At 44.2% G+C, this 14,173-nt stretch overlaps 1 protein-coding gene across 4 annotated transcripts in view; it reads left to right on the top strand.

Annotated features, from left to right (window-relative positions):
• GATB (glutamyl-tRNA amidotransferase subunit B) overlaps positions 1-14,173 on the top strand; it is an 89,037-nt gene that overhangs the window by 44,617 nt on the left and 30,247 nt on the right. For 2 of the 4 annotated variants that reach the window (XM_043567503.1, XM_043567501.1), the window contains exons 7-9: positions 1,211-1,295; positions 2,011-2,070; positions 4,021-4,210. In XM_043567503.1, coding sequence (XP_043423438.1) covers positions 1,211-1,295; positions 2,011-2,070; positions 4,021-4,210 — 335 coding nt within the window. The remainder of the gene's footprint in view (positions 1-1,210; positions 1,296-2,010; positions 2,071-4,020; positions 4,211-14,173) is intronic. The other 2 variants (XM_043567502.1, XM_043567509.1) reach the window with 2 other exon arrangements.

A 14,173-nucleotide genomic window follows, 5' to 3' on the forward strand; every position in this document is an offset into this window, starting at 1 on the left:
GATCAGCCTCAACAAAGATACTGTGAGTACAAATTTTCAGAAAAACGGCATCCTAATGGTCAAGGGGGATAACTTACTCAAGGGAAAGGGGTAAGGGAAGGTTCCCACATGAAGATAGATCAAAGAGGTGGGACTCTTCTGTCTCTAAAAGGAGATACAGTCCATGTTTATGAAGCCATGAAAGGTTTGGGTCAGGGAAACCCTTACAGCGCAGTGTTATGAAGGGGAAGCTTGGCAAAAATAGAAGAAAGCTCTGCCTCACCCTGTGAATAGTAAGTGTTCTGGAACTCATTATTCTAGGAGGTGGTGATGCAACCTAAAAAAACAAGCAGCAAGATTTTAGGTAGGTTTATCCGTAATGATTTACAAAGGAGCTCCCGAGACAGAATTCTGCCTGTGTTCTCACTCGGACCGGAAGAACCTCAGATTTACTATGATGGGCTTAATTCTCCAAGCCCATGATTTTTCCACCCCACGTTTCTCCCTACATCATCCCTAGTAGCTATCATCTCAGTGTGGGAGATGGGGAGCAGAAACTGACACGTTTTGGTGTTGCTGCTTCTTGTCAGCTCAGGTAAAAAAGTTTGGATTCGGGTGCGGGAAAGTGGTATATGATGGTGTGGGGAGTAAAGGGGGAGGCTTAAGCTGCTTTCAGAAAGAAGCTTAAGAGTTGTGGCAGTGTTTTGCTTACCACAGTCTGCCTGGTTTGGTGGTGAGGGAGCATGGCATAGAGCAGTGGCTCTTAATCATGTGGGATCATAGATCCCTATGAAAATTCTGGACTCTGTCTCCAAAAAATGTACAAATGCACACACCCACATTTTGTGTATAATTTCAGGAGGTACCAGAACCTCTTGAAGTCTGTCCATGGATCCCTGGATAAGAACTCTTGATTGGCAGCGGTCCCTGATCTGGAGTTAGTTGGCCTAGATATTGGTCCTAACCCTTCTTCTACCAAGAGCTGTAAACTGGACTGGGTCACCATGAACCTGAGTTTTCTCAGAAAGTGAGGAAGCAGAACTTCCTAAAAGCCCCTTTCCGGCACCATTATCCTATGACTGCAATGAGAAAATATAGCCTATCAGGGAAGAATTATTATGAACAACTCTCTTGATTATTTTTGACTTGAAGATTGAAAAAGATTTCTAATTATTGCTTGATTGGTTTAAAGGAATCAAAATATGATACTAAATTACTATGTTTTTCTTAGACTATGAAATTCAGAGACAAATCAACGAACTTGAGAATGGATGTGAAATTCTGAATGAAACTCGCTCATTTGACTACAAGCTAGGGTGAGTTTGCATTGACAAGCATCTTGAACACAGCTGGGTGGGGCTCCAATCCAGGCTCACCACAGGCAAGCCCTGTGACCTTGAAGAAGGTACTTAGCTTCTCTGCGTGAATGCTTTTCTCACTAGTGCAATTGGGAGAATACTGTATGCTACAGGGATAGAATATCCTGTAGGGCTGGCAAGAGGTTGAAATTGAACCAGACTTGTACATAAGTACTTATTACGTTCTGGCCTTTCATTTGCTTCTAGTTTACCCACTTTATGGCAAGAATTTCTACTTCCTTAAATTCTATCAGACTTAAGCTCTACCAGTTCAAGCTAGAGGTAAAGAGAGCTTAGGGTTGGTTACAGAGGTGTCCTTTGTTTTGTTTTGCTTTGTTTTGATAATTTTGACTCTGATATTCCGACTCCGAATTTTGAGGATTTTGTGCTTTTAGCAAGAGACCGAAAAAAGCTCAGAAGACGAGAGTTTGAGCTGGTTAGAAGCCAGAAACATTGAAGCAATTTCTTCTCTCTTTTTTTAGTTAATCTAAATATTTCTCTTCCATTAATATAATTTTTTCATGGAGTCACGTAAGTGTCTGCCAAAGAAGGTGGAAGAGCTTGAATTTGCCCGTGGCTCTTATTGAGAGGGGTAACCCATTTCCCTTTGCACATATGTTAGGCGGTGCTGCATGCAATGTTTGTGTAACGTTTTCTTATTTAACTGTCATAGGTGCACCGTACCGATGAGAGACAAAGAAGGAAAACAAGACTACAGGTGGTTACTCCTCTTGTCAAAGTACCGTTACATGTTTGGGGCCAGGGGCGTATTTCAAATCCACTCTCAGAGTACCATAATGATCCTGGATAGTTTTTAAGAACCACTTTGTGTTTGTATTGTTGCATGATGGAAAATCTGGACTTCCTATTTTATGTGTATACTGAGAGAAAGAATGTTTTCTTCTTTTGGTAGCCTCAGAGTGCCTGATTTGACGAAATTCAACTGTTGGAAGACACTGTTGACTCACCTCTGTGTGAGAGTTGTTGAGCTAAGAGGGTGGCAGTTGAGGATGGGGCCTAGGATGTTCTTATATTCAGTGACAGATAAAGTAACACACTGAAGATCCCTGAGAAGATATGGGGAAAAAAAGAGATGCATATGTCAGTGGCATTTCCCTTCGTATCTCAGGTGATGCTATTTAATTGATAAACTAAACAACTTGTACTTAATATGAGATCCAGAAATAAGGACAGGCTTAAGGTAAATTGAACCTTTTGTTTTTCTCCCCACTGAGTTTAGCAGATTTGAAAGATTGAGGTTTTAAGCGACAAAGTTGTTGAGGTTAGCCCACTGTTCCTCCACAAAATGCAGGAAGTGCAGCTCTTGCTGTCGATGACAAGCATCTTGAACAGAAGTAGCACTGTGATGTGGGAAAGAAACTCCTAAACCCTTAGAGTGAACCTCCCCTGAAGGGCTCCTCTCCTGTCTGTCGAAGTCAAGATTGTTTGAATCACTGTGATCTTCTCAGTTCAACCTGTTCTTCGCAAGAGCTTCTTTGTTCTCCAGTGTTGCCGCCCTACTCTGTGCTGCTTTCTTAATCATCGTGGAGTTTGGCTTTTAGGTCAGCTAGTGGCTTTGGCTCAATCCCTCAGGTTAATAGGCGGGATTCAGGAAGCCTCCCTTTGGCTTTCCTCTTGCCATCGGAAGTCAGGCTGATTCACAGCACAGATTTGGCATTGAGGTGATGGGTTGTTTGCACGTCTGATCTATCACCATGGCGCCACCATTTGCTCTGCATTATCCTGCTTCTACGTAAGCCCTTTGACAAGTATAAGCAGAGAGAAAATGTTGGATGCTGGAATACAACAGAGGGAAAGACATTATATGCAATGGTGCAGCAGAGAGGTCCCGTATGCTCCTTGGCATGTACCGTGTGCTCCACGTCACCCCCCACAGTTTCCCCTGACAGCATGTTGCATTGCTGTGTGATTTGCATCTATTCCCCAGGAAATGTTGAACACTCACTAAACACACTGGTACAGTACATTTGCTATAATTGATGAACTGATATTGAGATTTTATTATTAACTAAAGTCTATAGTTTACATTAGGGTTCTCTCTTTATGTTGTATGTTCTGTGGGTTTTGAGCAAATGTATAATGACGTACATCTACTGTTACAGTGTCCTAGAGGATAGTTTCACTGTCCTGAAAATCCCCTGTGCCCTGCTTACTCGTCCCTCCCTCCCCAATAGCTTCTACATTTTATTTAGGCAAAATCTTATTGATTTCTTCCACATCTCAAGGTTTTCTCTTTCTTTGACTTTTCATTTATTTCACAGATACTGCTAAAAATAGTGAGAATTTTTAAATGAGGGAAAGTCTTTTTTTCTGCCTAATAAGTAGATTGTTCTCATTTGGTCCTATTTTTCGCAACCTATGTCTTTATGAATATGTACTTTATCCACAATTAGAAATCACAGTGTGGCATCAACCCTGCGTGGTGCCTTTTTTGCTCATCATTCGTTTATAAGCATGGATGCTGGCAGATCTGGTCTTGCCCTGTAGAATACACTTGTCCAAAGACTCCTTCCTGGGAAACAGGGAGAATTGATATTATGGGACATTCGAAGACATTGGCAATTTTAACACAGCAGCTAAACATGAAACTTTTGATGATAGGAGTTTTTTCCCATTAAACGAAACACTTCCGAGTCAGACCCCATTTCCTCTCTGTGCCTAGGTTTATGCCCGAACCCAACCTTCCTCCCCTGCTGCTCTATGACACTGCATCTCTGCCTGCTGGTGCAGACCCGCAGCAAGTGATCAACATTGACCGGATTCGGGAGCAGCTCCCTGAGCTCCCCAGTGAGACCCGAGAGAAGCTCATTCAACAGTATGGGATACTGCCAGAACACAGCTTCGCCTTACTGGTAGGTATTGATCAGAGGCTAAAATAAACCCAGCTCAGCAGTTTAGGGTAATGCTCTACACTGTGGGCTCTGAGTGGAGCAGGCAGGTTGCTTCAGTTGTACAATAGATGCTTCTGAGAAGAACAAGGTGCGATAACCTTTGCTCACCACCCTTTACGGTAAATACTCCTCAAAAAACCAGAAGATGAAGCAGAATCTCGCGTCAGTCATTTCTTCTGTGTAGAAATGAACAGCTGCTCACAGCAGCCGTGGAGGCTTCTTGAAGACAGTCCAAATGTTATGGATGAATGTTTTCCCATGTGTCCGCAGGACAAAAGAAAATCAATGTATAGGGTTTCTAGATGTCTAGCAGTATTGAACCATGACAGGGTCTGGCAGGAAGTTCGGTTCTCAAAAGCCAGCCAGCTGTTTCTCCAATTGTAGAAGAAAAACGTTTATTCCACACGAAACGTTGAAAACTCCGACTAAAAGTATCGGCCCTTTGAGGCTTGAAGATGCATCTTAAGGGGCTGTTAGAGAATCTGACACCACTGAGACCTGCTTAGGGATTTTCCATTCTTTTCAAAGCTGCCCGGGGCTTTGCTGTTTTCTTTGTCATGGCAACATTAAAGTGATACAGCCTCAGTGAGGGTAGGGTTTTGTCACAGTTGTCTCCTGCGTGCCTGTTAGGAAGTAGGAAGTTTTGCTGCTGCACGGTTCAGGCACTGGGGATATGCCACACTTTAGCTTTTGGAGCAGCGGAGTCTGCACAGACTCTGGATTTTTGGATTTTAATTAACCAATAATAACTACATAGGGATGCTGGAATGCACATATTTATATACTTCAGTAACAGCAGCCCTGCCGTTTCTGGTACAGGGTTGGCAAGTGGATATTTGTTGAGTGAACGGCTCTCTCTTTATAAATCAGCTAATAGGAAAACTTCCTGGAGAATCTCACGTGAAAACTCCTCTTTTCCTCCCGGTAATGATTAGGCGTGCGCAGATATTTTTTCATACTCCAGGCAGAGGTGACCACTGCCTGCCGTGGGCTGACATTGTGTCTTAGCCATAACTCTGTGATGGTTGCGGTGCTAGATTTTAATTATTTCATAGTGTGACTTGTTCAGTGCCTTGCAGGCAAAGGCTGTGTCACCCTCTCATTCGCTGTTCCTCAGCACAGATTAGCGCATCAGCAGTGCTTAATGCCAGATCTTTGTGTGAATCAGTTAGCATCTTGGACAGAACAACTTTTAATCTGAAACCTCTTACAACTCAAGTATTTTTCCCTAGGTTGACATAACCAAACTGAGTTTTAGTCCTGTCCATCTTCCCCAACATCTGATCACTTGAATTTCCAGCCCACCGGACTAAATACGAAATGCCACGTTCTGGTTCTGCATTTTAAAACTGCCAGATTACACAGGGGGCAGGAAGACTGGGACGGAGCCCACTGGGTCTTAGCCTCAAAGACATCTGTTACCTCTCTTTATTTGGCCTTCCGCCAGGTGAACACAGGCAGCCCTTGGAGGTAGCAAATGAAGAACCTAGGTTTCGTGGCCATTTAAAAAAGAATTTTTTTAACTTTTATTCATTTTTGAGATACAGAGATGGCACAAACAGGGGAGGGGCAGAGAATGAGGTAGACACAGAATCCAAAGCAGGCTCCATCCAGGCTCTGGGCTGTCAGCCCAGAGCCCAGCACAGGGCTCGAACCCACGAACCATGAGATCATGACCTGAATTGAAGTCAGATGCTTAACCACCTGAACCTCCCAGGCTTCTCTTGGCCATTTCTTTGCTCACAACTGCGATTTTAGAAAAGAATCCACTAAATATAATGTTAAAAGTTATTTTTGTATATCAACTTCCTTTATAAGAGAGGTGAAAAGATCTCTCGGAAACTCCTCTCAAGATTATGGCTATTTCTCTCCGAGGCACGGACTGCAAATAATACACTCCCTTTGAAGAGCATCTCTCTAACATTGTCACACTTGGCCTCCGACAAGCATGTGATGGTGGGGAGCATCTGCCGTCACTTACTGAAAGAAGTCCTCTGAGGGCAGGGAGGTTTTCTTGTTCATGTTTCTGACCCAGGCTCCACTTGTGTGTCCTTCACAGGAGGCCTTGAATAAAGGCTGAGGGATGCCTGGTGAGTGGGTGTATGTTTTCATAGTTTAAGGTCCTGTTTAGGGGAACCCACCTTTCATCTCTTCAGTCCACCACTTTTATTTTCTGTTGCATCTCCTATGTAGTGGGTACTCAGTGGCAGAGATTAAAAAAAAAAGTGTTTCTTTGCTTTCCAAGAGTTTATATGTATACACACACACATGACACAGCTAAGCAGCTAACCAATAGATGCATAATGCAGGATGGGAGCCCGGGGAGGCAGTGATTACCTTGATCAGAACAAAAGGGAAAAACTTCAAGAAGGAGGTGATTTTTGAGCCAGTTTTGACGGGACTGGTCTTTTAATAGCTTAAAAATATGCTTATTTGTATAGCTTGCAGCTAATGTATTAGGTGATTCGTTGTTTTTTAAAGGGCCAGCCCTTGAAATTCCCAAGATGAGCGCAAAGAGAACTTAAAAGCAATGGAAAGAGAATGAGTCAGACAAATTGTTTTCCTGAAAGTAGGCATCCTGAGCTCTTTATGACTTTGTAATCATTGAAAGCTGAGTTACTCAGACCCGAAAATGATATGTTCATGTTTTTTCCTGCCTTCATCAGAAACACAACAGATTGCTGAGAAGGGCGGATGCACAAATCTAATGAACCATCTTTCAATTTAAAGAGTGCCCAGGAGTATTCATTAAATAAATAGCAGTAGTGGAGGTGTGCTTTGCTGAGCTTCGATTCCATGCTTTGTGCCTTCAGATTGCTTATTAAGTTAAGCATTTAAGCACATACCCACCCTCACACACATGCCTTACTCACAAATAACAGAGACTTCAGAATTTAACTCTGATCTTTATCTTATTTTATTGTCTGGTAAGGACTGAATTATGTATTGATAATTTAGGCTTGATGTTTACAGAACCCTAATATTATATTTTAGCATCTCCCACCATGTCTGGCACATAGTAGGCACTCAGTGAATATTTATTCAGTGAATGGACAGACAAACAAGTAAGCACGTCGGATACCATTACAATACTCATGGAAGCCCTGGAAGAAGCAGCATTCCTGATAAAAGCATCTCTGTTTCTAAAGATCAGATACATAAGCCAGTCTTGACAACCTAGCAAATCATGGAACGATACCTGACTCCTTGAACTCGGGGTGAGAAGACCTGGATCACCACTCTAACCACCCCAGATCCTGTGTTCCGATGCAAATCACTTGGTGTCTCTGACTCTTGTTTTCTAAACTGGTTTTGTCAGGACATTAAGTCCAATCTATATTCTGGTTTTCTCTCATGAACCTTCCTGACAGTCACCTCCGAACAGAAAATCTGTATTACTGTTTTTTCCTCTGGCCACATAAAAAGTATCTTGCCCGACCTGAAACTTTGACCTATTTAGTTAACCTTGCTTCCCTTTCATAAGTCAGATTGCTCGATTGTTGACCTCCTTTGTAAGGATTAAGGAATAGAAATGTAGAAGCCGAGATCCAGGTATTAGGATTCTGCAAAATACGAGGTTCTAATAGTGTAACAAGTCCTTCTCTGAGTCAGCATATTCCAGGAGTAAGTATTAGAATGATCTAGATTGTATGCATGTGCCGATAATCCCAAAATGATGTCTGTGGGGGTATCTCTTCCTAAATCTGCCTTACCTGATTCAGAGAATGCAAACAAACTGTAGTCATTTGCCTAAGCAGTACATAAAAATGGCTACTCGCTGACAGAAGTCTCTGTGGTTTATAGTGGTCACTTTTTAATTTACCCTTACAACAACCCTCTGAGGTAGATATTGCTGTTCTCCCCATTTTACAGATGAGGAAACATAACCTCTGCGGTTGAATGTAAGACGTTAAGTAACTCAGCCAAGCCTGTGGGGACTTCAGAGCCCAGGCTTCATTTACATGCCGAAGCTCAATTGCCTGCCTGCACGTGTAATGTGTCACAATGCCAAACAGGAATAATGTGTCAAGTTCATTGCTGTTTTGGATCACTTGATAGAGAAAATAGAATTTTGACGTTTGTTAATGTTTTATACAGCCCCACTAATGCTTCAATCAGGCACAGTCACAGACCATTGATTCAATTTGAACTTTTGACCACTTGGTTTTTAAGAGGTCAGACTGCCTTATAAATAAAAAATGCTGTCTACTAAATTTAGTGGAAATCAGTCAAATCCGATGAAAAGCAGATATTATGTCCATTTTCCAAGTAGGAAATTTAAGTCACCAAAAATAAATGTAAGCTCTCCTCTGCAACTTTGTTTCTCAAACTTGCTGCCTCAGGTTCTTGACTCCTTCTGACTAAATCATCGTAAAGGGTCTGCACAGAGTGCAGAATATGTGGAGTTTGTGAGATGACTTTGCCTGTTGTTGGCCTCGTGTCATGCACCCTGGCACATGGTAGGCACTTGGTGAGGAACAGATATGAGCTCACAGGGTGGCTGGCTGTGTACGAAGTCAGTAGATGGAAAGATGTCCATCTCATCAAGATTTCAGTGGAGGGGGGCACCTGGGTGGCTCAGTCAGTTGAGTGTCTGACTCTCAATTTTGACTCAGGTCACGATCTCACGGTTCAGTTTGTGGGTTCAAGCCCCGCGTCGGGCTCCATGCTGTGAGCACAGAGCCTGCTTGGGATTCTTTTACTCTCATTCTCTCTGCCCTTACCCTGCGTGTTCGCACACTCGCTCTCTCTCCCTCAAAATAAATAAATAAACTTAAAAGATTTCAGTGGAGGAATGGCATAACATCCCCAATTTAGTATTTCTTGAGGGCCTGCTATATGCGCCACAGTGCCTTATGCTGTTTTCAGATATAAGAACTTTATCTTTTCCGTGCCACTTTTAACTCTCCCAAGTAGCCCCACAGGGCAATGGGTTGAAACACTGACTAAGAGATAGTCTTGATTTCAGATCTCACCTCTGATGCTTTGGAGGGGAGAGCTCTGCAAAGGTGACTGGAGCTATTACCCTCCCCAGCTGAAAGAGGGGAGGGGATGATTCACTCATCCTAAAGATGATTGACAGAGAAGAATCTTCACTGAATCTAAAAGAAGCCTAAATGCAGCCAAGCAGACTCCCTAGAATGAGTTGCCGGGGAGAAGAGCAGTGGCACCGAACAGCTGCTAACTAACACATTGATTTTAGCTCCTCAAAAGAATGCACTTTCCCACCATTCCATTATTTTATTCAGTACCTGCCAGCTGTTCAAAGGTTCTTAACATATTAAAAATGTTGCATTTTAAGAAAAGTCCAGCATGGCCCCAGTAAGACTGCAGGAAAAAGTGGTCATGACCCGCCAGATTAGTGACCTGTGCTGCTGTATATGGCTGTCTTTCTTTGTATTCAGCCTCAAGATGTGTAGTCTTACTTGAACCACTTCATTTTCCCCAGCTGGTTATTCCCCACTTAAAGTCATAATCCTTTGTTTCTGACACCATGAAAAAGGTTAAAGTGACTCCAGGGGACCAAGAAACAGAAAAGATATCATGACTATGGTTGGTCGTTAAATGGATTGTTTTCCAAGAGTTTTGCTTTGAGTTTCTAGTAAGCTTGAAATGGCTTGGTTTGGATGAACTGTCTTTAAAGTAATTTCCCATGATAAATATCTGTATACCCATAGGTAATACTGCTTTAAAGCTAATAGTTTAAAAAGGCGTCTGAAACCATATTGACTGGTTTCAGACTGCTTAGATGTACTGAGGAGCAAAGCACTGGTCTTCTAACTGCTGCTGAAGGAAAATCCATTTGGTCAACATCGTCGCTCACCATTTCAGCTCCATGTAATTTTCGAAATTGATTTTATTCTTCATTTTATAAAATTGTACCCAGTGCTTGCCAGCGTATGGGTGCTTTTACAGTTAGTGTATGCACTAGAAACATAACCAATATTTTCTCCTGGTAAAGCTAAATAAAAGATGCACCTTCTAACTTCGCTCCTGCAAAACCAACAATGCATTTATTTCAGATACAACTAACAAAGGACTTTCGGAGATGAAGATCCTCTGGGCTCAGGGTCATTTGACCCCTCAGGGACATGCTCATTGGCCCAAAAGTACAGGGAGGAGTGAAGCCCCGAGTGCCCAACCTTGGGGATTCACAGGGGCCCTCTCCTTAATCCTTCCTGAAACCTGGTTTCCTGTTTGTGGAATGATTTCCTTTTGGGGACAATTAAAATACATTATTTCAGGTTTCAGTCAGATCTTAGAGCCAGTGAGCAAGCACTGCCTTGAAGCTTTGTTGCTGGTTTTAAGCTGCAGCCAGAAAGCTGCTGTTGACCAACACAGGTTCTCTCCGTGTTGGGCCCATGTGACAATGGTGGCTTTAGGCACGTTGAAATGTGATTGTAATCAGAATTGATTTCTTGACAGCATACTTTTTATGGCCCACTCTTGCAGATACAGTTTTCTAATTATGCCAATCTACTGTCAATGTTTATTACCTAAATTATTTGGGTTTTAATTATCCAAGGAAAAGTCTTATTGCTATATTGGTTTCCCTCCACATCCCTCCTAGAGTTAATATATCTTGGAAAATGTACACTTGTTTTCCCGTTAGTCTAAGCCAGATGTAGGTGTGAACCCTCCCCGAACGGAACCATTATCCTGAGTTAAACTCAGATGTGTTACTTCCCGACTCTGCTGGGAACACAGCACAAGTGAAATTGTTGGCACCAGAGTTTTGCTCAGATTGTAGGGGCTTCCAGACCCACTGGAAACATGACCCAGGAGGAAAAAGTATGAAGACCAAAATAGGACCGTAGCTCTTTCTAGTTGCGAATTTAATGAGACAGACTGGAGAGTATACCCTTGGTGTTTCTGGGCCAGTTTCAGAGCTGCTTCAGATCTCCGTGTTCTTGAAAGTGGCCGTGATGGTTCAGGATTCTGACTTCACCTGACACACTCAAGGGAGAGTGGTGTCTCCTGCGCTAGTCTCACACCACCAAACAGCTGCCTTTAGTTTTTCCCCATCCAAGACTCCTCTGGATGATCGTGTGTGTGTGTGTGTGTGTGTGTGTGTGCGCGCGCGCGCGCGCATGCTCGCTCACTGCAGGATTTCCACAGCCACTTCTTGTTTCCATGAAAAGCAGAGGGAGGGCTCCCTCACATCACAGACCTAAGCCACCACCCCACTGAATGTCAGTCCTTAATCTAGCCATAACTTCTGCTTTCTTCCCTAGCACCACCACTCAGGCATCCCTACCTAGTTTCCATTTCATCCCAACACTAGCGTTTGATGCTATTTTTAGGGCTGCTTTTCGCAAAGTTGGTGGGTCTGCATTCTGTTCCCACTTTGTGAGAGCGACTGAATTCACAGGAATAAAGAGGGAACAGTGGAGTCCCCACTGATCCACAGATGCTGGGCCCTCTTACAGTGTTTGCAGAAAAGCTCAGTGGCCGCTCACCCCAGCACCCCTGCCACGTGGTGGAAGGGCGCGGTCCCAGTTTGTGTCTCCACCACATGGCACGTGAGCACCTGGCTCAGTCTACAGATGCAGGGTCTCCTGTACAGTCAGCCACTCCCACCACAGGAATGACCTGCCCGGTTAGGTGTAAACCCACTCACAAGTTCTTCATATTAGAAGAATTAGAATGCAGTAAAATGCAGCGTGCTTGATACCAAAATTATGTGAGCAGTAATGGGGTTGGTTTTGTAATGTCAGAAGGGGCATCAGAATTAGGCAGTGTCCTGGTTGAGGCATATACATACCTGCTGTAACTTCTCTGAGGAGAGGGTGCAGAAGGGGTGCAGAAGAGAAGCCCAGCAACTCTGGCCACCCTCCTGTCCCCTGGAAGCTCTGTATGGCATAGGGTGGGGGGGGGGAGTGGGTAGGGGGGGTTGAGTGTCTTCCTCCCTGATCTGGGGGCAGGTGTGTGTCAGGCCACGGCAGAGAGTGCCAGGTGGTGTAGATGTACATTGGCAGAGGCAGAAAAAGAACTTGCCATTTTCTCCTAATTTCTCAGTTAATTGCTAAGGGCCTTTGCAACATTTTTAATATGTTAAGAATCTTTGAACAGCTGGCAGGTACCGAATAAAATAATGGAAGTGGTGGGAAAGTGCATTCTTTTGATGAGCTAGTTGCTTCACGTTGTGCCTGGCACTGGTAGGTGCTCCGTCTTGGTCCCCAGGAAGGCAGCAACATGATATTTTCTTCCTCAGCGGCGGTGTAGCGTGGAGATAAAGAGCACAGACCACAGGCGTTCAGATCCCAGTTCTGCTGCTTTCTTGTTGTGGAACCTCAAGCGAGTTCATGCCTCCGCGTCCTTGTCTGTGAGAGAGAGTTCTGCTAGGATCCACCCAGGGTTGTTGTTAAGAATTAAATGAGTTAACGCAGAGACAGCACTTAGAACAGTGCCTAGCCCCTCTTGTTGTTACTAAAATGTATTATCATTGCCAATGGCGGCGGCAGCCATGCGCAGCTCCCCACAGGGCTGGCCGCCGTTCTCCATGTCTAGCAGCTATTCTGGAAATATTCCTGAAAGCCTCTTAACTAGCCCCGGATTGCTAATCTAAGGTCCCTTTAGCTGCCATGTCACTCCCTGCCACATAATCAGCTGTTCCTCAGCTTGTACTTTGTGGGTTTTTTCTTCTCTGAAGTCTGCCACTGGGCAGCTGTCTCTGTCAAGTTGCATTCTACTTCTAAATATAGTCCAGCTAATTTCTGCCCTGTCATCAAGTTCAAAGGCTGTGTGACTTAGAACAAGAATGGTGGTTGGGAAGGCAGCCCTCATCCTATCCCAGCTTCATAGTCTTCCGACATTTTGTCATCTCTGAAGGTAGAATGTAAAAAACAGCATTGCAAAAAGACGTTGCTTCCAGAGCCCGGCGCAAGGGTAGATCGGGGTTCCTTTGCAGAGCAGACGGTGAAGGTGAGGCGATCCCTCTGCCTTGCCTCACAGCCACATTGACCAACTGATAGGTCCATTAGCGGTGGAGGGTTCCTGTCAGCCTCTACGAGGCTGACCTGGCATTGGCGCCGGGTGTAATTGAATGCTTCGGGAAATTTGATTAAAATGTGAGAAGGATGCTTCCGGGTCATAGAGCTACAAAGGCTGTCTGGCTTTACACGAAAGGCAGGACCAGTTAGTTGTCCCTGCTGCGTTAGCTGCAGCTGAAGGAACAATTAGTGTTACATTCAGCCAGGAGACTTGACACCCCGTGTAGCTAGAGTGTCGGCTCTGATGTAGGATAGGTCAGTCCGAGTCGGACGCTTGCATGTCGCCTTTGAGAAGGAAGTTGGGGGTTCCCTAATGCAGTGGCCTTTTTGTGTTGCTCTTCATACGGTTTTTATGGAAAGGAATTACCAGCACACTGTTTTCCTGAGAAAACCAGATGGCTGCACTGCCACGTTCACCAGGGCCTCAGAGATTTGTGCCGAGCTTATTAGCAGTTGCTGACCTCCTAAGAAAAACTAAGAAGACCTTATCTAGAATGCTTGAAACGCGGGCTTGTGATCTAAAGAGCCAGAACAGGCAGCCCATGTGTGACTTTGTATTGATCCGTCATTCCCTGGGCGACAGCGGCTCGGCCTTCTTCAGCTCTGCCGCGTGTAGCTCGCCCCGTTACCATCACAGATTTTCACATCCGCTTCCAGTTGTGTGCCGGAGCCGCGTATCCCCCAGCGAAGTACGGTTCCAGCTTGGAGAGGCTTCATCACAGCACTGACACAAAAAGACAAACAGAAATCTGACTTGCCATGTTATCCATCCAATAAAAAAACCACCCAAGGGTAGAAGAATAGATATTCATCACGTCTCAGCAACTCAGCCAAGCCTGGGAGTTCAAGTGCAATATTTCTAGGTGGATTTAGAAAACCTTTCCTTGGCAAAGCAAAGAGCTCTGCTTCTGACAGCTCTTTTCACCGGCGG

This window comes from Prionailurus bengalensis, chromosome B1, assembly GCF_016509475.1.
Source record: "Prionailurus bengalensis isolate Pbe53 chromosome B1, Fcat_Pben_1.1_paternal_pri, whole genome shotgun sequence".
NCBI classification, from domain to species: Eukaryota; Metazoa; Chordata; class Mammalia; order Carnivora; family Felidae; genus Prionailurus; species Prionailurus bengalensis.